Below are 26,046 nucleotides of genomic sequence, written 5' to 3' on the forward strand. Positions count from 1 at the left end.
TTTGACCAGTGGAGCCACAAAGATCCGAAGGGGCGGGAGAGACGCACGCTGGACGGACAGAGTGTCCCGCTGGAGAAGTCTGGATTCAGGGGGACGGTACCGAGGAGTCAAAACGACTGCAGCCTTTAACAAGGATGTAATGGTGGCCATCATGGTTCGGATAAGGTTGAGTTTCAACATGGACTCATTTCTCATAATATGCTGCATTCTTTGTTTCACCTGCACAGGTAGGGAATCTATAGTATTTTATTATGTACATGTTAAAAGTTTACATTTTTAAAATCTTTCAGATATTATTTATTTCTGTCATTTCCTGCTTCAATTTCTATTGCTGTCTATTTTTATTGTTTGCTTTCTAATTTTTCTGTTTTCTCATGGCCCATGTATGTTTCTGAATAATAAGGTCTGATTGAAGGATTTAACCTTTCCAAGTAAAAAAAAAACTGGCAAGAACACAAAGTGTGGACTGAAAAAGGTGTAAATTTATTATATCTTTATTTTTTATACATACATTATGAAGATCAAAATAGCAAAATGTTTCCGGTATATTTTCTCTGCGGAGTGTGTAAACTAATAAAAAATAAACAATCGTAACCAAACCTTATTGTTTTTGCTTAGTATACATAACACCATTACATATTATAATGTTTTTATGCTACAGTGAATAAATCAGCTTCTTTTTTATTCTTGTCATTTTTAAAACAAATTTAGATATAAAATAATTCTGTTTAAATAAAATTTAATTCCTGTTTGACCTCGAATAACACTCAGGAAAACAACCTGTTGCATTTTTCTGGTTGGTGGCCTGTGGTGCAGGACGACATCGATATTCTTTCTTGACGACATCAAATACAAAATAAAGACACAAATAAACCTCTACAGCTGAAATACATCTGGGGGTGGGGGAACAGGATATTTACTTTTATTTCCTTTTTATCAATGTTTTTTGTATTTTTTTATGAAAAAAAGAAAATCTGTCATCTATTTCTTGCACAGGACCATCTAATGAACGAAATCAACACATCATTGTTTGTCAATCAGAAAATATTTCCGTCCCCGTTGGAGACGGTATCCCAGAAATCCCTCTGATCCGTCTTCCTCGTAGCGTATCCGTCACATTAGCTCGGTGTCGATTGCTGCTCACTGTGACACTCGTTGACCCTTTTGTGTGTCCTGTTTGTCCCTCACTGTCTCTCCTGAAAATTATGTTTTATTTATTATATTTATCAGTCAGTTCTCATAATCCTATTTCCTGCTGTCACCAGGAGAACAAGATTGGTGGCTCATAAAAGCTGTTTTGTTGTTAAGGTTTCTGATAACTGAGTAAAATTGTGCATCATTTTAATTAATTATATTAATAATTTTAATTAAATATTTTTCACAGATTCGTTGTACACTAAAGGATATTTCTGCTGTTATGTCTGACAGCTTGTGAAAAACCTAAATTCCATTTCTCGAATAATTAAAACATTTTAAAATTATATTTAGATAAATATTTAAGTAAAGTTAAATGTTAGGAATTTTGCTGTCAATTAAATCAAATTGAAATTTGGTTCCAACTACCTTTGCAGATTGATTTTTCTACTTATGCAATCAAAACATGAATTAATTCAGCTGCCTGATTTATATTTTTTTCCTTTTTTTTTTTTTTTTTTTTTTACAGTCATATCAAATAAGTCAAAATATGTGTTCAGATCAGGCTTGATCGTCAGATTAAAATCACATTTTTAAAATAAAAATGTAAACAGCTTTTGAACACATTTCTCATTTTATTTATTTATGTTATTTGAAAACATTTATTTATTTTTTTCTTTTCCAACAGAAGTTGAGATGAAAACTGAAAAATAGATGGATCTGAAGGAAATTTTGAAGATTTTCAGCTGCAGATCATGTTGAATTTTGGTCTTGAGTCTTGTTGTGGACTAACTATTTTATTGAAAAACAGTAATTGAACCCTTGTGCTTGTTAAGACAGTCTTTGTTTTAGATCACTCTTTTGTCAATGACAAAAGGCTGTGAATGTTGAGTTGAACATAATTTTCCACCAAGGTTGTTCAGCAAAGTCCATCTCATCATAACTTTAGGGTATGGCTGGATGATGTGCCTGAAAAACCTATCACGATATAACCATTTCATATCAGTCGATATCCATAATTGTCTATTGATAATTAATTATTATTTATTTATTCTAAATATCTGAAATGCTGTCAAACTGGTACCATGGTCTTACCTGTTTTATTCACAGTTTTTACACCCTGTTTTTATTTATAAGCACTTATGAGTCACAATGGTGGAACTTTAAGCTGCTGCTGCCGCAGTTACTCAGCAGGTCGTTGCTGGGTAACCAAAGAGTGAGTGAGTTGCTAGGTAACCAAAGAGTGAGTGAGTTAGTTGATTCCACCAACCTTGCCTAGCTGGATGTGAGAGGTTGAGCAGTTAAAGCCTTTCATCTGGATCAGAGTTCAGTGAATATTCTACATATTGGATATTATTAATATATCAGCTGTGTTATCTATCACGTGTCTATCGCGATATATATTCTCTGCAAACACATTTTACCAAGTATTTTTGTCAAGTTTCTAGTGCAAATATCTTAGTACTCTTGAAATAAGTTTTTAGGAACTAGTTTTACATAAATAATTTCTTAATATTGATTTTTAAAAAGTACTTGTTCCATTAAGTAAAAATAATCTGCCAATGGAATTAGTACTTTTTCATCAATATTCAAGAATTTGGACTTAAAACAAGCTTCTATTTCTTGCTGAAAAGTTACTTGTAAGTTGATTTTGTCTTATTCAAGTGTAGAAACTAGAGAAAAAATTTTAGGGTCATTTTTTACTGGGAGTCTCCCAGGAAGCAGCAGTCATCATCACCACTTTTTTATTTTTATTTTTTGCGAGTTTCCTCACCGCCTGCTATGAGACTCTCTCTCTTTGCCATGAGGTCGGCGACCTCTACATTAAATAACAGATCAGCCGTGCATCCTGTAGATTGCGTCAGATGATATTTTTAGCCTGTAATCTTAGTGGGAATTGAACACAACACCAAACCGCAGCAGGTGTGACTTATCGATCCAGAGAACAAACACACTGCCTTTCAGAGGCTTACGCTGGGAGTTCAAGCACACTTTGTCCAACCGTCCTGTCACTCGCTCTAAGCCGTTTCACATTTCTTTCCTGCACCATTCGTCACAGTAAATATTTGGTCTTCCAGGCGCCTCGGAGACGGAGCGAAGACTCCACCAGAAGTTGTTCCAGGACTACAACGTGAAGGTCAGGCCGGCGCGCCACTGGAAGGAGAGGGTGACGGTGCGCGTGGGGATGACGCTGTCCCAGCTCATCGGCTTGGTGAATATCCAGCAAAACCAATAGAAACCCTCACTTATTACTGATGCAGGAGAGGCGGGACTCCATTAGAAACACTTATTGAGTTCATTTGAGAGTTTTTAATTACGCTACAAAAACAAAATCTTACCGTTTGGTGTAGGTTTTAGTGCAAATAGAAGCTTTTTTGAGTAAATAATTTAATATTGATGAAAAGTACTAGTTTTCCTGACAGATTATTTTACTTTGATTTTTTTTCCCATGTTGTAAATGAAATAATCTGCCAGTGAAACTAGTACTTTTCATCAATATTAAGGAATTATTGATGTTAAACAAGCTTCTATGTCTTCCTTAATAAGTTAGCTTTGTCTTATTGTATGTGTGCAAAGATATTTGTACTACAAACTAGACCAAAATTTGTGGTAAAATTTTGTGTTTTTTCAGTGTAATTAATTGCATTTTAACCAAAAACCATGTCAACAAAAAAACATTTAAAAAAAAAAAAGCTTTTGCTGCTAAATTGTTACGTTATTGAATAAATAGACAATAACAAATAGCATAAAGAATATTCTTCTTACAAAGTCATTTTTTAGTGTTTTAGTTCCAAACTACACTAAGAAAGTAGAATGTTGAACTTGAGAGAATACAAAAACATTTTCATTATTCTAAAACCTAAAAACAAAGTGGAAATTTTTGCTCTTTAATTTAAAAATCTAAACAAATGTCTTGTAGTAGATATTGTAACAATAATAATTTTTTGCTTGTAGCTTTTGTGGCGCTAAACAAATTTGATTTAGCTAGATGGAAAAAATGTCTCTCAGGCCTGTAAAGGTTGCTGACGGTCTTCTCAAAAGAAAAGGGATGATAAATAATCTCTCTCTGAAGGCTACAAGCTTTGGAAAGATTACCAAAGAACACAAAGTTTTGTCCTACAGGCACAGAGGAGTCGTACAGCCTGTTGGAAGCAGGGGAACCAATAATGTAGATGCATATGGTGTCATGTAAAAAATGTTTTTAAAGAGGTGCAGTTTCTTTCTGCTAAATGTGTAAAATTATGACTAGACGGAGTATTTTTCTCATTCTCCTAAACAATATAACATGACAAAGTAGGCTTAGATGTCAACAGCACACATTAACGAACGTCAATGTTTTCCTTTCTGTCCTGCTACAGAATGAAAAGAACGGCGAGATGACAACAAACGTGTTTATGAATCTGGTATGGACATAAAAACACTTTTCTGTAACGCCAAGCCGCTTTCTGACTCCCAAACCTAAAGGGATCCATCACTAGATGAACATGCTGGCCTCAATATATTGTAATTTATGCATTAACCGAAAAGTTATCATACATAAAAGCTCATAATTACTTCAACAATTATTTCAAAATCTGTATTATATTTATCACTTACAGAGGTTGCCTTTTATATATACACAAAATATTTGTTGAACCAAACAAATGTGATTGACTTTTGATCTACTGTTTACCACATTAGCTATAGCTAACAGTGTTAGCAGGAGCTAACAGCATTAGCAGGAGCTAACATGGAATCTAAACAAATGAGTGGGTAATGAATGGATGTTTAAAGTGTCAATGAAGCATCTTTAAATCGTTGCAACACAGAACAAAGCACAACAATTACTGTTCAGAGTGGATGGAGCTAGCATTAGCATGTAGCATACATCATCCATCCAACATGGTGATGTGTGTGCAGAAATATTTTCTTGAAATTTAATAGAAAACTTAGCAACCTATGGTATTTTTCACTGTATTGTTTTCACATCTGAAGTGAATATTAATCAAAGTTAATGCTTTCAACTAGTTGTGGATCCCTTTAATCATGTAGGCCAGGTCATTGTAGATAGAAGAAAAAACTGAGTGAATTTTCCACCAAAAATTCAGAAATTTTGAGATTAATCTCTGAAAATTTGTAGAAAAAACAAGGACATTTCTGAGATAATGAAAGTTGAAAATGTTCTAGAAATTTTAATATTAAGTTTAGAAATTTTCTTAAAGAAAAAAAAAACTCTCCATTGATTTCTAAAGTCAAAATGTTCAACTTTTGAAAAGTTTTGACTTTTCACACTCAGGAATTTCCTAATTTTTTTCTAGTAAATTTCTTATATTTTTTTTTTGGAAATTTGTTCCTATTTTTTTTTTTTTTTCTTCAATGGGCATAATACACATTGTACTCTAAAACTACCTTTACATTATAATATATTTAACTTCTGGGTTTAATCTCTGATCAGGGAAGCCGACATTGGCATCAGTTACTCAGAACATATCTGTTCTTCTTTTGTTTTTGTTTTTTTACCATTTCAACCCTGTCTGTTGTTTTTCCTGCATCCATCCCAGAACTGGACAGACTACAGGTTGTCATGGAAACCGGAGGAATACGACAACATTGCTGTTGTGAGGATTCCTCCCAACAAGGTGTGGCGTCCTGACATCTACCTCATAAACAAGTGAGTGCCGTGTCTCCACCAATGCAATAACCCGTCATGACTGAGGCAACAGGTTTGCTACAATAAATAAATAAATGAGTGATTTTATGCGTAAAGTGTGAATAAAGGTCTCACGTTTGTCTTTGTTCCTCCTCACAGTCACGACGGGCAGTTTGACGTGGCTCTGTACGTTAACGTCTTGGTTTACAGTAACGGTATGGTCTCTTGGTTGCCACCTGCCATCTACCGTAGCTCCTGCTCCATTGAGGTATAAAACTAGCCCTATAGATGTGTGGTTTGTGTTGATCAAATCCCAATTTTCTTGCTTTTTGCGACATTAACTTGGTATCAGAAATGAGAAAGCTTGTAAAGTAGAAGTAGCTTGAGACAAAAATATAGCATCATGTTGATGGTAAATAAAAGTATATTGTGTTTGGTTGTGTTGTATAATCTGTAGGTGGCATATTTCCCATTTGATTGGCAAAACTGCAGCATGGTTTTCCGTTCGTACACCTACGACGCTTCAGAGGTCGACCTGCAGGTCTACCTTGATGAGAACGGGACAGAAATCCATGAGATCGTCATCGATAAAAATGCTTTCACAGGTTTGCTCCAAACAGACACTTATCTAAACCCATTTATTCTGGTATTTATTCATTTCTTTGAGACGTTGGAGTGTCTTTTCGTTCGCCACAGAGAATGGAGAATGGGCCATTCGTCACAAACCAAGCAGGAAGAACGTTGGAGACGATCTGTACGAGGACATCACCTTCTACCTCATCATAGAGCGGAAGCCGCTCTTCTACATCATCAACATCATCGTTCCCTGCATCCTCACCAGCGTGTTGGCTATATTCGTCTTCTACCTGCCTCCTGGGGCAGGTCAGCATGAAATTAATGCAGAAAATGTGGGATCATCATAAGCTGTATTGACCTTTTACAAAACATCGCCGAATCACGTTGAGGAATGGGAGAATTGAACGGAGCGGCAGAGATCGTTTTCCAAAGTCGTTTTTGCCTAACTAGTTTCTACTTGTTCAAGCTGAGCTAATTTGTCTGTGGCTGTAGTGCACTTATTTGGAACAATGGCTATTGTAGTTATTAAAATGAGAAGTAAATTTCCATCCAAAAATTATTAAATAGAAAAAACAAGGAAATTTCAGGGTTTCAAAAGTTGAAAATATGCTAGAAAAAAAAACATACATTTTGAGATTATCAGAATTTTTTTATTTATTTTTTTTATTTTAGCCAAAGATGATGACTACATTATTAGGTTTGGAAAAGTAAAAAAGGCACTTTAAAATAAAAAATTATCTCTTTTAAAGCAAATATTAACACTGTTTGGAGTTTTCTGGTTCTAATCAGGATTTCCAGCTTGTGTATAAATCCTAACTTGTTTTTTTATTCTTCTGTTTCCAGGGGAGAAGATGACTCTCTCCATTTCCGTCCTGATCGCTCTCACTGTCTTTATGTTGCTGCTGGCCGACAAAGTCCCTGAAACTTCACTCGGCATCCCCATCATCGTCAACTACGTCATGTTCACCATGATCCTGGTCACCTTCTCCGTCATCCTGAGCGTGGTCGTCCTCAACCTGCACCACCGAACGCCCAGCACCCACATCATGCCAAACTGGGTCAGAAAGGTAAGAATCGCCTTTCTGTTGACACTTTGCAATTTAATCACATCGAGGTGCCATGATGGACATCGTAAATTAGGAACAGGACTATTGAACACGATTGTTTTTCCAAGTTGGTTTTTCCAATAATTATTGTTTCTACTTGTTCAAGGTCAGCTAATTTGATTCCTCACATGTTTGGTCATTTGGTCAAACTGGCGAATTTTTCTGAATTCTCGCCACACGATTTAAACCACTATGTCATAAACACTGTTTCACTGTTTGACTCAAGAGTTTAGATGCTAGCCAGTTTTGTTCATACATGCTACGATACATGGTGGTGCTGCATCGTCTCCATGGTTACTAAAGATTAGACACATATAGTCTCAGTCTCTGCAATATCTGATTGCATATACTTACTTATAAAGTATATGAAGGTTAATCTTTTTACTTTGTAAAAACTGTTAGCTCAAATCCACAAGTACACTGAGGTCTGCTAGGCCTTCCTGCTAGCCATGGCCGCCATCTTCCTTCCTCATTAAAAGTTATACAATAAAATAAGTTTGGTTTTTCATACTTGTCTGTTTGCAGCCAATCATGTAGCAACTATGATCATTTTACCACTGAATAAAAGTGATGCTAGGCTACAACGCTAATGCATCGTGACAAATGGCACACTTTCTGAAAAGTGTAATGTTACGTGTAAAGGGTCAGTACCAATTAAAAATCCCATTTCACAGCTTCACTTAACTGTTATACCTAAATTTGCAGGTGTTCATTCACATCCTGCCCAGATACATTGGCATGATGAGACCAAACCCAGAAGAACCTTTACTGGAGGAGGACTCTGAGAAGGACGACATATCGTTCCGTGGTTTCAGTGGACGCCAACCTGGAGGAGAGTACTTCTTCCGCAAGATCAACCCTGACCTTGTCTTACCATGGAGAGGGAGGTAAGGTTATGCTTAGGAAGGTCTAACGTCAAAGAAAAAGCAAATTTTTAGTTTAAAATGTAAAATTCACATTTTGGATGTTTTTCATGCTTGCATTTATGTCTCTACGGCTCATAAGAATAAACTAGTTGTTTTTTATGTCAGGAAAATTAGGTGTTTCAAAAATCTCCCAAATGTTGAGTCACTATTAGGCCTTTCACAATAATACATTTTGTCAGAAGGTAATTTCTGCGATAAATGATACTATTGTTGTTTTGAGACAATTTTCAATCAATATATTGATAATGGGACAATAATGCAAGCTTGCCCCTTCAAAAACAAACCTTAATTTTGTACAGAACATTTCACACTCTAGCGAGAAGATTTGTTAATTAGCTGAAATAAAACACAACAAACAAAAACTAATAAAACGGAAATAAAAACCATGTGCAAAGAGGACCATAAATAAAATAGATTACGATGTCTCTGTAAACAAAATTGCCCTTGGAAAAATATCAGAACGGAAATTATCAAGTACATTTTAATTAATAATGCGATGGATTTATTGCTTATTGTGACAGACTTGGTCACAATAAACAGGCATTCCGCTGTTACCTAGCAACCCAGCCGAGCCCAGCACTGTTACCTAGCAACCCAAGTGAACTGATTTTTAAATTTAATTCGATTGAAAAATATTAATTAAATGGTGTTGTAAATAATTAATTCAAAGAGCTATTGTAGATGGTAATGGCTGTTGGCAGGAAAGATTTCTCGTAGCGGTCTGTATTTCAGCGAATCTGAAGACGCCTCTGACTGAAGACGATGTACAATAACTGCTGGAAAAGACAAGTGTTTTGTTGTTGACTTACTATTGAGAAACTACCTGCTGGATTCTTCTTGGTTGTGCAGGAGGCTCTACTTTTGCTTTTCAAATTTGTACGATTGTATTGTGCATCTGTTTGCAGCCAGTTTCACGCTGGGTTGGGAGGTGTTGCCAGCAGCAGATTATTAGGATTTAAAGCGACAAGACATCCTAAAACAGCAAATAGTCTAAAATATCCAGACTGAAATCTCATTATCTACAAATGATTAAGTGTAAAATATGTTAGAAACATGTTTTATATAACCGACAAACATATCCTAACCTTTAAAATGTCAGAATCTGTAACTCAGCCTACTTTTTGGGATTGGTTTGAAATGTAATCAGAAAAACTTATTTCACTTGTACATGTTTATTTTAAAGATAAAAAGTCACAGCTGACTTCACTGGGGCTAATGTTGAAAAAAAAGAAATATCCTGAGACTTGCCACTTGACTCTGGCATCAGAAGCATTTTGGCGCTCTCATGAAGCCGGCCCGGTTCCTCGGCATCTCCACCCCGTTCCAGAGGCATCAGATTCAGCCTCAGCTAAGCCCTGCACTCCCATTGACAGTCGCCAGCCACTAAGCCTCTATTTAGGTTGGGCATTAGGGGGTAATCCCACTGAAAGGAGGTGGAGGGTGGCGAAAGAACAGAAAGGGAGAGATGGCCGCCATTGTTGACTGATCGGGCCACAAGAGGCCTGATGTTCAATGGAGTAGAAACAAAGAGCTTTCATCGACATATTTGCATTTTGCTTCTGCTGTTTAGCTTGCAAGGCAATCAGAATGAAGGTATTTTGGTTGATTTTACCCATTTATATGGGTAAAATCGGTGGAAAAAAGTGTCCAGAAAGTTGACAGTAAATTGTCCCAGAAGTTATTGTGATTAACGATAATATTGTTGTTTTGAGACCATTTTCAAGTAATATAATGGTAATGGCATAAAAATGCAAGAATACAACTTTAAATTCTAATGAACATTTAACATTGGAATATCCAAATGGATAAACGACAAGTAATATGAATTATGAAGTTTCTGTAGACTTAATTATCTTTCCCAATAGAGCAAGTTGAGACCAAAACACCAGGCTGAATTCTGGTGTCAAGTTTTTGGTAGAAAGAGAAAAATTATAAATCATGCAAATGGAAATTTATAATCCAATTAATTGATTTCTTGCTTATTGTGATAGATCTACTTGAAATAAATAAATAAAAAATTGTTGTTTTTTTTTGTTTTTTTTTGGGACATTTAATATGTCTTCCACTGTCAGTGTGGAGTGTTCTGTTCAAAATTCAAATCTACTGGTCTTTGAGAGGGCGAACTTGAAATATTGCCAATATATTACTAGAAAATGATCTCAAAATGTCCAGCAAATTTGTTATCATCGAATTACAGTCTTGGATACACAATTAGTTTTCCTGGTTCTTCATCATTCGATTCCTGAAACACTTTTATTTCTTTGAATGCATTCCGGTTGTATGAGTGTGCGCACACCTGTCACAGTGAGGCCATTTATTATACAGTCTGTGTATGTAGTGTACAGTTACAGGCGTGTGCAGTGGTAAAGTGTGGTAACAGCAGGAGGAAGGGGTCAGACGAGCCAGACACACGGAGACGGTGCGACAACACATGAATGAAGCAGCTGATTGAAGGCTGGTGCGTGTGCTTGTAGATTAGTGAAAAGGAACAGTTAATAGTGCTATGCATGCTGCATACCGGCCACATTCAGTGCCGCAGATTGCTGGAGAGCTGAACATTGTGATTACCTGGGCTTCAGACGAAGCTAAAAACATAAAACAATCACCCTAATGTTTAGAGCCTTCAGAAGTTGCAGGCGAGCCTTTAGCTAAAATCACGCTTTTAAAAAACGAGTTTCATTTTAACTGTAATGTTTGTCAAAACTGGTTTGCTTATTCTTTAAATTCATTTTGTAGAGTCAGAAAGTTATTTTCTCCAGACTTTCGTTACTCCGCCCTTGGCAGTTGGGGGTTGCCGTAGCAACCAGTAACTGTCAGCCCCTCCCCCATTTTTCTGTTGCCCTCTGTAACTGTAGTTTGTTTTACGATCAGCATACTCTGTGTTTATTTTAATTTTAGATAAATTTAATTATAAACAGGGTTCCATGTATGATTTTGCCATGTTTTTTTTTTCACTGTTATAATTAATGTTGTGTGTTTTAGCTGCTAATTTAACAACTTCATTGGGAGCCATTGCTCTGTAGTTTGTTTAAGGTTATTTATTGTAGTTTTGTTTAATGTTGACCAGTTTGATTTTCTCTCTTATTAGAATAAATGCAATAAGTCTGAACGTGTTTGTTGTGAAAAGACAATATGCAATAAATCAATTAATCGCATGATTAATTAAAACAAACTCTAAATTTTCCATTTGCATGATTCATCATTCTTTTCTTTCTACCATAAACTTGTTGACAAAAGGTTTCAATCTGGTGTTTTGGTCTCAACTAGCTCTTTTTTTTTAAGGATAATTATGTTTAAAGAGACTTTATAATAAAGTTTATTTGTTGCTTGTTTTGTTATATTTATTTGGATATTCCAATGTTTGAGTTCTTGCATTTTTATGCCATTACCATTATGTTACTTAAAAATGGTCTCAAAACAACAATATTATTGTTTATCCCAATAACTTCTGGGACAATTTATTGTCAACCTGGACATGAGAAAAACACTTTTTTCCACCAATTTTACCAAATTAAAACATACAAACGGGTAAAATCAACCAAAATACCTTTAGTTTGATTGCTTTGCAAGCTAAACAGCAGAAGTAAAATGCAGATATGTTGATGAAAGCTCTTTGTTTCTACTCCATTGAACATTAGGCCTCTTGTGACCCGATGGCGGCCATCTTTCCCTTTCTGTTCTTTCCCCACCTTCAAAATGTGCATATTAAATGTTGATGGAAACACGGCTAATGTTTATTGGATGCACAGGACCATTATATAAATTAAAATCTAGGTTGGGGACAGATAAAATACATTTAAAAAAGACAAATTCCATGATTAATGCAGGAAATTTACATGAAAAAAATATTGTATATTTCCTGATATACAGGAAAGATCCTGCTGCTTGACTTGAATAATGCTTTATGTATAAAATTCAAACGCTTCCTCCTGCACTTTTTTCGGTCTACACTTTGTTTTTGAAGGAACAGCTGTGACTGGAAGAATCCTTCAGAGGTCAATGCATCACATAAATGTTGCCTCAAAGGCACCAACTGCATGGGGGCAACACCGAGTCCGTCATGGTTGCCTCATGCAGGACAGATAAAGTCACTGATGGTATGCAACAGTGCTATGCTACCGAGTCATGACATAAATCACAGCTTATGGCGCCTGTGAACGGTGACGTGTCACAGTTTTAACCACACATTGTGTAGACTGACAGTTATTCCACAAACAAGTCAAAACATGTTGGCGATTGTCAGAGATTTGACATCAAAATACTTTTGCATGTGTATAAATCACTGAATGGTCACTGCAATGTAATGTTTATTTGTTTTGTTAAAGTACCTACTGACTGGACTGTGCTATACAAACAAGTTTGACTTAATTATAACATTTCTGACAAGTCTTAGCTTAGTATGCTAACATTTGATAGTGAAAATAATCAATATTGTCACAGTTAACATGTTATCAACTTACTAATGATCTATTCATAACAACATGCTACGCATAACAACAGGCTATGTTCAAATGAGTATCCTCTAATAGAATTTTAAGCTAATATGCTAAACTTTTATGCTAGGTTTGCTCTGAATTTATCAGTTTTGATTTATTTGAGGTCTGAATTCTAACTTAAATGTTTATTTAACTGAAACAACACAAAAACTCATCACATTAAACCTGCTAACTGTGACAGAATTTTAATGGAATATGTTTAGCTCGCATGCTAACCTGGTATGCTAATCTTACATGGTAAGTACTGTTTGGATGTATCAGTTTGTATGTACAGTCAGATGTTTTATCAAAATCTTAATAACGTTCATTCAATTGATACCATACAAAAAACTAACCAGAGTTACTGATAGAATTTTAACACAGTATTCTAGCTAGTGGGCTAACTGCTAGTATGTTACCGCTAACTGCTAGTATGTTACCGCTAACTGCTAAGTTTTGTCTTAGTTTTTATACAGTCACTTGTGTTTTGAGGCCAAAATTTCCACCATTTTTCATTTAGGTACCAAAAATTAATCACACTAAGCTAAGGTAGCTAAGCTAAGCTAGCCACATTTTGGGTTAGCTAGAAATCCATTCCTCACTCTTTCAGTTTGTGCGGTTAATTCAGGTGTGAGAGCACAGTGCAGCTCCAGCAGCTCCCGGACTCGGACCGGTTCTGCCTGATCCTCCCTCCCAACCTGAAGTCGGCCATCGACGCCGTGACCTACATAGCCGAGCAGCTGAAGAAGCAGGACACGGACGATTCAGTGAGTGTTTGGGCCGTACAAGTGGCGGATTGTAAAGAACTACATTTATTTTAGTACTGTAGTTGAGTACATTTTTTGAGTATCTTTATTTGATTATTTTTTTCTATTTTTACTTTTAACTTTCAACTGCACTACATTTCTAGGAAGCTCGTTCCTTTTACTCAGAATGGCTTTGTAGTTCGCTGTTAGCTCAGTGTCTGATGTTGGTAAGCTTCTATGTTAATTATGGCACCTTTTCATTACCAGTGTTGCTGTTTGTGGGAAGAATCTTATTTTTTTTCTTTGTATAGGGTTTGGTATGTTTGGTATGTAATATTTTTACTGAAGTACTAGAGCCGAGTACTTTATCCACCATCAGGCCCAAACCAGCTCTGATTTGTGGCGCTGAATGGAGCCGAGTCGGCGCTAACAGGAAGTGGCTTTTGTGTTCCAGATGACAGGAGACTGGCAGTTCATCGCCCTGGTGGTGGACCGCCTCTTCCTGTGGCTGTTTGTCATCATCACCACCCTGGGAACCCTGGCCGTGTTCCTGGATGCCAGTTTTAATTACACACCGGACAACCCGTTCCCATAAAGGACAGCATCGCTAAAACACGCTGTGCAGGTCAAACGCTCCCCAAGTCGGACTTTCCTTGACCAAACGGTTCTGTTTTGTTCTGGTCAGCTTGTTTTGTGAAGTTGCCTTTCTCTGAAAAGTAAACAGATGCCAAATGTTGAATCAAATGTGTTATTTTTCTACAATTTATGTATTCAGTCCAGTTTTATGAAGCCAAAAACTTGAATTTTGTGCATTTTGCACTTAAAACTCACTGGGTGTAGTTTATATTTTTATCCAGTAGAGGGCAGTGTATATATTTTAATCAAGTCTGCGGCTGTTTCATGTGTTATTGCTGCACTTCTGTTGTTGTGTTTAAGAAAGCCACATTCTGAAGCAGGGATTTTACTATAATTATTATAATTACATGTCTCTTTAGTGTTTTTATTGGATTTTGAGTCAGATCCAAATGAAAACTGCAGTTTTATTTGATAAAATCCTTAAAGGGATTTACTTTCCTGTCCCTTTGGTTTTGTTTGAGATACATTTCTTATTACTGGCTCTCAAAGGTGTACATGTTTTAAAATAAAAACCATTTTACTGTTAGTACAAAACATCCACTTGCATTCACAGATCATGTTAAATCAGACCAATGTTGCTACCATAATTAGCTTTAGTTGCTACTTTTTTTTCTCTGTGTCTGAGCAAAATGAAAGCGATAGCCTTAGGAAGGATTTACAGTATAAGCTGAATTTGAACTTCCCTTCCATCCACATCATGAGTAGCATTAGCTTAAAGTGACTTTTTAGGACAAATTTACACAGGTTGAGTCATGTAACGGATAAAATAACGTTTTGACCTATACATTAATGTAGTGCAGTTAAAAGAAAAAACGTTTATGTGGAAAACAGTGAGACTCACACAATCAACCAGTTGCTGATTTAAAGATGGTTATTCAGGGTAAACATGCATTTGAACAAACCTGAGTAACAATGCTGGTCAGAAGTGGAGCATAAATGTATTGGTTTGGTCAGAGTGTTTGTGCATTAGATTAGCCTGCAGTTTTTGTCATAAGTGGTATTTTCCTTGAATTACAGACACATTGGTTAGAACTGCAAACTGATGCTTTCAGTCAGTGTTTCTCCTCTTCTTTGTTGGATAAGTCTGCATTTAAATTTTTACTTTATTAATTGAAACTGGATTATTAAGACTAAAGTGTCTGTAGTGGCACATCTAAGTTTGGTTTTGTAAATAAAACTTCTTCACTCATTTCTTTTTCCTTTTTATTTGCTAAACTTTGTCATGGAAATGAAAATAATCAATATGAGATACAACCATGAATTCAGTTAAAATCATAACTCCCAAAATAACAGTGTCAGAAACTGGCCACCCTCTAAAAATACATAACATTATGTCCCTCTACTTATTTACAAATATATTTATTATTTAAAATGAGTTTCTTGTAAAAAAAAAAAAAAAGATTAAAATGTGTATTACTGTACATTATTTAATGGTACATCTATTTATTTCACCTATCATTAAAATTTCACATTTTGCATGTTTCTATTTTCCATTTGGGTTTCTGCTCCTTTTAAAAATACCCACCCAGCTGTTTTTGTTGATAAGTTAATGTTTTTTGGTGTCTGGAAAACGAGTCGTTTTAAAAACCTCCAGATTAAGTCTTATTCCACAAGCCAAGCCCGTTACCTAGCAACCCCAGCTGATCTCGAGCACGTTTGGATTGGCTGCTGGAAAAGACAAGTGTTTTGTTGTTGACTTAACACACAGACACCACTTGTTGCTTTCTTGCTGGTTATGCAGGAGGCTCCAATTCTGCTTTTCAAAGATGTACGGATCTGTAATTGCATATCTGTTTGCAGCCATTTTCATGTGTGAGAGTAAACGTTGAGCTGAGGGGCGTGACCAGCAGCAGTTTATTTGGATGTAAATTAACAGGAGGTTGTTAAAGAAGCTCATTTTGAAAGAAGCCCAAAAGAGGCAGAACTGAAATGAATGATTTTGTGTAAAAAATGCATTTAAAATGTTTTGAATAGACCATAGATATATTTTTAACCTCTTCAGGGAAGCATAATAGATCACCTTTACAGTGTGAGAACTGTGAAACCATAAGCCTCGCCCCTTTGACAAAATCTGCAAAATGCCGAAGTGGGCGGAGCTAAGATCCACTGAGGGGCGTGGCTAAGAGTGGGGTTGAGCGGAGGGGGTTAAAGGGACATGGTCATGAAGATAGAGGCACTGTTAATTTATCCACTTCGTTGCTATATTTATTAACTTCTTAGACCACTCTAATGATTTTTTTTATAATTAACCCTTTCATGCATAGTGGTCACTATAGTGGACAGCTGTCTAAAAGCCATTTTCTTGTGCCTCTTGTGCTTATTTTATGTTATAAATGCACACCGACCATTGACGTGGACACTAATGCATCATAAAATACACCATCAGCTACTGGCCATCAGCTGCAAATGCAAGAAATTATTTTTGTTACTCCAAAATGGCCGACGGACAAAAAAGCATGCCGACTGACCCGGTCCCTCCTCCTACTGTAGACAACTCTGGCAGGTAAAAAAAATATTGTGATATCAGATAACCGCTAAAGAACAATACTACTGATGGAGTTTTCAAATAACAACTTTGTATTTGGAGAAAATTACAATAGATCACATAAAAAACATAAATAAAATTTCCCCACCTTTTTATATGCCTTAAGAAAACAAAATAATTGGAAAAACATCCTCCAAGGATCAAAAGGGTAAAAAAAATGTCTTGGTTGTTATGGCAACAACACTGCAGCTCAGCAAAATTCACACAGAAATACAGAAATAGAACCCTGAATATATATTTATTTAGGGGTTATTTATGTTTTATTTCTGCTAGTGTTTTTTTTTTTTATCTTGTTTTTCTTATGTTCCATCCTGACGCCCAGTGAAGCAACGACAGACCAGAAGAATGAAGCCACAAGACCAAGAACACCATTTCTCAGTATTGTGCAGCAGACGGGGAGCATGAAGAGGACAGGCGCCGCCGCCCTCATTCACACCCCCACAGAGCCTTTTCAGGACAAAAGTGTTTTATCGCTGATGCCTCAGTGACTTCCACTTAAAGGATTCAGCCGTTGACTTTGTACTGTACTGCTCAGCTCAGACCCACAGGAGGCCTCAGAAAGAGGAGGCAGAGCCCCTGGAGGAATGCTGTTAAGGCTGATTTAGACGTTTTTTTCCTCTTTGGCTCCTTCTGAGCATTGTGCGACGGCGAAACCACCAAGATGAATGTGTGTTTACGCTTTGAAGAAGTGGGAAAAGGGTAGAGATGACTGGAAATGGGTGGTGGGGGGAGATTTTCTTTGGATTCGGACCTCATATAAATCAGGTTTCCAGTAGTAACAGCACTGGAAGGATTGGGATTCTCCTGCTCCTCTTCCTCACCCATTATGTTCCTGACCTCTAGATTTTTTATCTACAAAATCTCCTTATTTTCTCTAATCCAAATATTTAAAAAATGTAGAAACCTTCGTCTTTATCGTTTGTTTCAATGAGAAGCAGATTAATTCCTCGCTGCAACAATGGGGTATTTGTTGCTTCAGCTGCTGAAAGGAGGAGAGCCATAGTGACAGGAGAGGCTGGAAACACAAGAACACGAGAAACTGACAGAGAGGAGCTAGATATGCAGGAACCAAACTCTGAGAACAGGTAGTCAAAATAATATCATTAATCAGAGTATGACCTTAAATGAGTAATTGTGGCACTTACGGAAGAGGATTAGGGCCAAAAAAGTAAACAAAAAAAAAAGAATTCTGACTTTTATTTCAGAATTAGAGTTGAATTAGAACTCTGGTTCTGGGGAATTAGGGTTCCCCAGAACCAAACGAGGAGAAGCAGCATTCAGTTTCTATGCACCACAGATTTGGAACAAACTTCCAGAAAACTGTAAAACAGCTGAAACACTGGGTGCCTTTAAATCTTGACTTAAAACCCACCTGTTTAGAGTTGCTTATGGCTAAATTAGGGTTAGAGTGCGGGTTTTGATGTCTTCGATGCTTTTAATGTTTTTATCTTTAGTTTTTATCTATTTATTAATTTCCTTTTATTTCTCTTTCTCACTGTTTACATTTTAATGATGTAAAGCCCCCCAGAAAATGTCCCAGTTAAATGACGTTTAACTAAAGTCCTACAGGGTTTAGAGTCCCAGTTGACGGCGTTTCAACTAAAAACCTAGAGGTTGGAGTCCTTGTCAAACTGTTTTTGACTAAAGTCCAAGAGGGTTAGAGCCCCAGTTAAACGACATTTAACTGAGGTCCTCAAACGTGTGTGGGTTTTAATGTTTTTATTTTTTTAAATCTTTTTCAAAATGTCTTTCTCTTTCTCACTGTTTCGGTGATTTTAATGTTTTTATCCTTTTAAAATAAACTAATGTCCGAAAGGTTAGAGTCCTTGTCAAACGACGTTTTGACTAAAGTCCAAAGGGTTGGAGTCCCAGTTGAGGCGTCTCAACTAAAGTTCTACAGCTTTTATTTGTCTCTCTCACTGTTTACGTTTTAATTATGTTTTTTAAATCTCTTTCTCACATGCTGTTTTTATTTTAATTATGTAAAGCACTTTGAAATGCCTTGCTGCTGAAATGTGCTATACAAATAAAATTTGATTGATTGATTGATTGAAAGAAGATATTTTCATACACCTAATAAAAAGACATATACACCTTTTTTGTTCGTTGTCTGAAACTCAAGATTTTTCTAGAAAATTTCATAGATTAATCTCAACATTTTTGGAGCTTACAAATTTTTAAGATAAATATCAGAAATTTTCCAGAATAAACGTAGAAATTTCTGGGTCTGAGAAGATAAGAAAAAACTCAAAAATGTTTAGATTAATCTCAAAAATCTTCTCGGGGTGGGAGAGCCTGTGTTTAGTTACATTCTATGAGCCCGGCTGTGTGTCATTTCAAAAACAAATTTGAGATTAATCTCAAATTTTAATTTTTGTATTTTCTTAAGCAATTTTTCAACTTTTCAAACTGAAATGTCCATGTTTTTTTCTTAAAAATCATTTAGATTGATCTAATTTTTTCATTTTTAAGCAATTTTTCAACCAGAAATTTTCAAGTTTTTTTTTTCTAGAAAACGTTTAGCTCAATCTCAAACTGTTTTATTTTTTATTAATTTATATGGGGGGAAAAATTACGTCAGTGTTCATATTTCTGATTTAAAAAGTTTTTTTTATTTTATTTTATCTTCTTCCACATTTTTTTATTCTTGAAAATGTCTAATAATTTTTGGTAGAAATTTCCTTCTCCTTTTTTCTGCCTCTATATGTTGTAACTCCTGAATATTGAGCCTGTTTGCTTTTATCTACTTCTACAAGTTGAACCAAATTGTAAACTTTTTATATTATTTTCCTAAATAATTCCTGTGGTTTGACAACCAGGACAGAGTGGGAAGCATCACTCCCACCATCGCCATCACCCCTCCGTGGTCCCCACCCTCCTCTCCTCACCTCCATCTGCGCTGCATGCAGGTTTTTATCCTGTTATTGAATCTCACAGAGCTGCGGAAGTTTGATATTTTCAACCTTTTCGGACAGAACCTCGTTTGACTGAGTCATGGCTAACTCCGGGATCCAGCTGCTGGGCTTCTTCCTGTCTCTGGTGGGCATCGTGGGGCTGATCGTGGGGACCGTCCTGCCTCAGTGGAAGATGTCCGCCTACATCGGGGACAACATCATCACGGCCGTGGCCATGTACCAGGGGCTGTGGATGTCCTGCGCCTTCCAGAGCACCGGACAGCTGCAGTGCAAAATATACGACTCCATCCTGCAGCTCGACAGTAAGACGAGCCGAAAACATGCGCGAAAGTTAAGAGTATAGCGACACTTAAACGCGGTTTTATTCAAGTATAAGTGGAGAAATTACTCCGTACTGAAATATAAGACCAAAATTAAAATAATTCTTATGAATAATCAGAGTTGGTATTACATTTAGTTGAGTAACTTTTAAAAAAATTTAGTTTCAGGAACATTTTTACTACGCTGTATTAATTTTTTTTTTTTAACTTTTACTTTAATAATTTTATTATGAAGTGTATCTTCTCTTATTTGAGTAAAATTTCTGGATTTTCTACCCACTGAATGGAAAACACGTTTTAAACAAAAATCCACCAGACAGACACACACCTGCAGTTTTTGTTAAAGTTTCATAAGATTTTTATTGAAAGACATTGATTTGAGAAAATGTTCTTTTGCCTGATTTTTTTAATTTAGTGTTACTTAAATGAAATACTGTCATTTTAGTCCTTAAAATACCAACATTTCCACTTAGCTTTATATTTTGGTCCATCTGATGATATTAAATGATTGAAAATTTGATCAGTTACTCAGTACTTGAGTAGACTTTTAAGTATTTTAACCAAATACATTTTTACTCTTAGTGGAGTTTTTGACTCCTTAATGTTGATTAAGGATTCAACATTGGCAGATTATTTTACTTATAACATAGAAAAATGTTTTGTTATAAGCCAATCTGCCAATGGAACAATTACTTTTTAAAATCAATATTAAGGGATTATTTACAAGCTTTTATTTCTTACTGAAAAATTGCTTATAAGTTAGTTTTGTCTTATTTCACGTGTACTAAGATGTTTGCACACACTTGGTAGGATTTTGTGTTTTTGCAGCGAACAATGTGTCGTTTTCTCTTCCTCCGTCTCGTACCTCTGACCCCTCAGCATACGGTCCGTGTGATTCTCAGGACGGGCGGTGACAGGAAGTCTGGTTGTGTTACATTCAACACAAACCTCTGAGTTTCACCCTTTTGTCAACAAGCTGTTGTCACAAGCCAAGTGTGGCTCTATAATCCGTCTTCAGCGCTGAAAGAACACTGATATTTCTCAGCTGCAGCACTTAACTTAGATTTTACAAATTTTTTTGAAACTGTCAGCGTTTTGTGACTGTATAATATAAGGCAGACAATGTGTGAAAAAAAAGTAGCTTATCCTCTTCTCCTAGTGCTAACTAGAAATAACCAATCAGAGCCAGGAGGCGGGTCTTAGAGCTACCAATCACAATCTGGTGTCTGGTACGCTGAAGCTAGCTTAGCCTGTTGTGAATGCTGAGTCTAGTTAGCATGATGGATAAACGGTTTTCCTGTAACTTTAAGTTGTTGATCTTTTCACAGATTATTTGTCTTATAATAAACTGTCAGAACATGGTGACAAATCCCAATATTACAATGTTTTATATCAGTCAATATAGATAAATATTAATTAATCTGAAATACTGCCATATTTCGGATTATGGCAGTATTTCCTGCAGCGTGACCTTTCCTGTTTTATCCACAGTTTTCACTCCACGCCGTTGTTGTTGTTGTTTTTTAAACAGTTATGAAACTTTAAACTGCTGCCGTGGCAGTTACTCAGCAGATCGTTGCTAGGTAACCAAGGAGTGAGTGAGTCGCTAGGTAACCAAGGAGTGAGTGAGTTGCTAGGTAACCAAGGAGTGAGTGAGCTGGTTGATTCTACTGGCCTAGTTTAGCTATGTGGTTCTGCATCAGAGTTCAGTGAAATTGTTGAGAAATCTATTAACTATTGATATTGATTAAATGTATTTTGTGACATATATTATTAATTTATAGTCCAACTTTAACTCAAAGTAGCAGTTACCTGATTGCGGTGTAGAATAGCATTATTTGCTTGGAAAATACAAAATGGTGCGCCTTTAAATCTTAAATTAGATGATAAATTGTTAAAATCTTTTAATTTATTTGCACTAAAATCACTAAAAATTAATCTACTTGTATTGTCACAGTCTCAATAACTCAACACAAATATAAACAGGTTGGATCGGTGGTTTGTGTTGAAATTTATGGGAGAAGTTTCCAGTTTCTAGGCTGGAAACTTGGTGATTTCTGGATTATTCTTTGATATTCCAGTCAGGAGAAAAGCTCAGATCAGACCTTTGCAAAGTGGTGAAACATTCAAGTTTTAACTGATAATAGGAATCTACAGTTGTTCAACCCTTTCCTAACTTTTGTAGTCCTGACGAGTGAAAGCTTCTCGGTGGATTTCTCCTTGACTTTGAAGGTCAATTTAGAAACAAGAATGTGATTATATCAGAAGTAAGATGCATAATCCTGCCTATTGTTTCCATTTCCCCCTGATTTACATGTTATATCGAGTCTCCCTCGCTCCCTGCTGGGCGGTTTTGGTCTGTTTGGGGAGGGCAGGGATGGCTTCGGCTGGCACAGACTGGTTCTAGGTGGACAGAGACAGGATTTGGACAAAGAGGGGCCTCACCCTGTGAAAGGTTTACAGGCTGACGAAAGGTTTTACCGTTTGGATTCAGTTCAAGTGAAAAAAAATGTGCTGTTTCTCACTGTTAGCGTGTTCATGAGTCTCCCATGGCTTCCCTGCCAGTAACAGGAAGTTAATTTACAACCTATAGACACTCAGATAAAGCCTCGTCCCTGTTTTTTTTATGTTTCTTCTTCCACTTTTGTGTTTTTCTGATATTTTCCAACCTTGCTGAACAGGAGTTGCATATTTATAAAGGTGTATTCTGGCTGCTATAGAATGAATAAAATAAAAAAACTGAGAAAATTCTGTCAAAAAAATTCAGATATTGAGTCTATTGGTGGAGTTTGTCCAAGATTTTCTAGAATTTTTTTTTTTTTTAGAAATTTCTGAATTTCAAATGTCAAACATTTTCAGATTTTGGATATTTCTGATTTCTGGAAAATTAAAAAAAAAAATTAGAAAATGTTTGACTTCAATTTCAGAAATTTTCTAGAAAAAAAAATTAATTCCTAAGTTGAAAATTTTTTGACTTTTTAACTCAACATAATATTAAATAGTGTGAGTTTTTTCTAGAAAATTTTTGACTTTTCCATTTAAAAAACGTTCTAGAAAAAATTTGGAAAATTTGAGAGGAAAAAAGGAAAAAGTTTCGAAAGTCAAAATGTTCAAATTTTGAAACAGAAATTCCCAAGTTTTTTTTCTCAAAAACTTTTGAGATGAATCTCAAAATTGTAGTTTTTGTAGAAAATTTTGTAGCAAAAATCTTGGAAATTTCTGAGCTTGAACATCTAAAATTTGTCAGAAAAAAAAGACGTTTTTAGATAAGTCTGAGAAAAGTAAAAAAAAAAAAAGTTCACTTCTGAAACTCAGAAATTTCTAATTTTCTTCTCAATAATTTCTGAGATTAATCAAAAATATCTCCTGAGTTTCTTTTTTCATAAATTTACTCCTCCTTTTTCTTGTTTTATCTGTAAAGGCGGTAAAACGTCACATTCCTTTATTGTGGGAATATCCAGCTACCTCACCATCTTGTGTCCTTCCCCAGGTTCGCTCCAGGCGACCCGCGCCTTGATGATAGTCGGCATCATCGTGTCCGTGGCGGGTCTGGGCGTGGCCTGCATGGGAATGAAGTGCACCACCTGTGGAGGAAGTGACAAACTACGCAAGTCTCGCATTGCCATGATAGGAGGAATTATTCTGCTTATAGGAGGTGAGGATGAAAACGCTCCAAACTGTTGATGTTAGCTTGAGCTAATAGGGCTACTTTTTAGGGCTAATTTTTTGCCGTAATGCGACCTTTATCTGATCTTTTCATGGCAGTGTGAACAGCACAGGTCGGATTCTTTTTCGAATGTGATCCATATCCGATACGTATCCGATTCAAATGCGACCTAACGTCCAGGTCGCATTCATCCGAACTGAACGTCACTGTTTCTCAACAAATCTCACTATTCTGCGTCCTGATAAGCGCAAGTGGGAAGAAAAACAACAACCATGACGGATTATATGAGGATTAAGTTGTTAATATGTTGCTCTGGCCGGACAACAACTTCAAATATGTAAGCTAAGCTCCACCGTTAGCCTCCATGTTTACTTCCGCAAACACTGAGCACTTCTTCTTTTTATGGCAGTTGGCAGAACACTGAGAACGCTGACGCTATTGCGCCCTCTACTGCGCATGCGGGACACTTTCAGGTCGTTTGCCCGTTTACACTGCAGAACACATACAGGTCGCATTTACTGGCAGTATGAACGGCCCCGGCAAAAAAAATCGGAATTGCCAAAAAAATCAGAATTGGGTCACTTCAGGCTGCAGTGTGAACGCACCCCAAGATGTAAATGTGCATTCCCAACTTTTTGCAGATTTACATGCATTTCTTTGCAAAAGAATCAGGTGTTATCAGTTGTTTTTTCTCAACTGGACTTGGTTCAATTGGAGAATCAAAATGACAACACTTGATACATGTTTAGCTGGAGTAGTTCTCTTTCACTCTCCATTGTGTCAAATGAAACAAACGCTTCGAAAAATCTGTTCCCCTCCTTACCTGTGGTGGCGCTGCACTGAAGCAAATAACATGAAAACCTCTGAAGAAGACACTGAGAGGAACGTCCTTCTTTATGAAATGTAAACAAAAATGGAGTTACATCAAATTGCAGCGGTTGCAGGATTTGTCTTTTATTTTTGGTTGAAGATCAAAAGTCATTTCTCATGCTAGCGCTAAATTAGCTTATTTGTTTTGGCATGCAGGGTCTCTTTATTTACCCAGCATACCCTGCACTGTTGTTCACTTCCTGCTACTGGAGCGTTTTCCAGTCCGCTTGGCATTTACATATACATTCAAACCATACCAAAAGGTGAACTTTTGTTTCAGACCTGGTTTCAGCCAATGTTTCCAATGTTTCAGGTCTGAAATCAGAGGTTAGTTGTTTGGTCCACATCAGAGTTTGATTGCATGTTCACACCTCCCCAAACATTTCAGACTTTCTAGGCAAACAAACTGGACTAAATCGGACTGGTGAGAATCAAAGATGTACTCATTCCTGCTGTTGCCCATAAGTGAACCTTGGGGAAGGTTTAATCCAAAGTCCAAAACTCTTTCTTCCCACTCATTTGCCCTCTGGCGGTCATTGGACTGAATGAGTTCAGCGCTGCTGGCTCTGATTTTAACATCTGATGTCCAAAGGGCTTTGAAGACTTCACTGACAGCCAATTGTGCTGGAGTCAGAGGGGGCTGCTGTTAAAAGGGATAAAAATAGTTTCTATCCTGTTGAGTTTTGATGAAATGGCTGATCTTTCCTGTTGACTCCCTCTTTGCAGGCCTCTGTGCCATTGTGGCGTGTTCTTGGTTTGCTCACAACGTCATCAGAGCTTTCTACAACCCCTACACTCCGGTCAACACCAAGTAAGACAAGCTAAATATTTCACTGTATTTTGTATGATTGTAAAACCAATCCTTTGTGTTTGTTGCTTTAATTAGTTATTGTAACATTTTACATATCACACAGTAGTTTTTTGTTTTTTTTTGCCAAAGTCCTAGAATAGGGTTTTGTAGAATAGCTTATTTTGAGAAATGCTAAGAATGAAGACAAATACTGACTCAGTTTGAGTTATGTTCTGTTGTCTCAAAAAACTAAACCTTGTTTCCATTGTCAGCATTTTCTCTACTAAACTACATGCATGTCACAAAACTCTGTGCACCAGAGCTATACTTTCTGTTTAAGCTCAAAAGTATCATGACCAGTTAACGTAGGTGATTATAAAACAGTATTTCAAACCTTTCGATATTGAAAAAAATGCTCATGGGGCTATTTGTGTTAGCTTTAGAGTGAATATTAGACATCCAAGAAACTATTAGTTTGTTATTTTTATGTTGATGATGTTAGCTTAATTTGGAGTTGTTAGCTTGATTTGGTCAGTTCTGTTTTAGGGCATCTTGTCACTTTAAATCCACATGAGCTGCTGCTGGCCACGCCCCCCACCTCATCATTTACACTAGCGTATGAAAATGGCTGCAAACAGACGCGTAATTACACAACCGTACCTCTTTCAAAAATATTAGCAGAGCAAATGTGCTGGAACTCAGCTTGGGTT

The 26,046-nt window shown here is 36.5% G+C and overlaps 2 protein-coding genes and 1 long non-coding RNA gene across 3 annotated transcripts in view; 2 read left to right on the top strand and 1 right to left on the bottom strand.

The window, feature by feature from the left end:
- On the top strand, positions 1-15,417 carry chrnb1l (cholinergic receptor, nicotinic, beta 1 (muscle) like). The gene is made up of 11 exons (XM_015048044.1): positions 1-227; positions 3,213-3,346; positions 4,494-4,538; positions 5,676-5,785; positions 5,924-6,032; positions 6,222-6,369; positions 6,461-6,646; positions 7,184-7,407; positions 8,152-8,333; positions 13,476-13,614; positions 14,048-15,417. The coding sequence occupies exons 1-11, from the start codon at positions 140-142 to the stop codon at positions 14,186-14,188; spliced, it is 1,506 nt and encodes a 501-aa protein (XP_014903530.1). The 5' UTR covers positions 1-139; the 3' UTR covers positions 14,189-15,417.
- Positions 9,373-26,046, bottom strand: part of LOC106956933 (uncharacterized) — a 25,748-nt gene continuing 9,074 nt past the window's right edge. The window contains exons 2-3 of the long non-coding RNA XR_001426858.1: positions 13,020-13,033; positions 9,373-9,383 (exon numbers count right to left, since the gene is read on the bottom strand). This is a non-coding gene — a long non-coding RNA (uncharacterized LOC106956933). The remainder of the gene's footprint in view (positions 9,384-13,019; positions 13,034-26,046) is intronic.
- Positions 19,524-26,046, top strand: part of cldn7a (claudin 7a) — a 7,767-nt gene continuing 1,244 nt past the window's right edge. Inside the window, exons 1-4 of the mRNA XM_015048045.1 lie at positions 19,524-19,683; positions 19,750-19,991; positions 23,500-23,664; positions 25,273-25,357. Of these exons, the coding sequence (XP_014903531.1) occupies positions 19,769-19,991; positions 23,500-23,664; positions 25,273-25,357 (473 nt within the window). The 5' untranslated portion in view covers positions 19,524-19,683; positions 19,750-19,768. The remainder of the gene's footprint in view (positions 19,684-19,749; positions 19,992-23,499; positions 23,665-25,272; positions 25,358-26,046) is intronic.

This window comes from Poecilia latipinna, unplaced genomic scaffold (genome assembly GCF_001443285.1).
Source record: "Poecilia latipinna isolate Pla-1442-1.1 unplaced genomic scaffold, P_latipinna-1.0 Scaffold858, whole genome shotgun sequence".
Classification (NCBI taxonomy): Eukaryota; Metazoa; Chordata; class Actinopteri; order Cyprinodontiformes; family Poeciliidae; genus Poecilia; species Poecilia latipinna.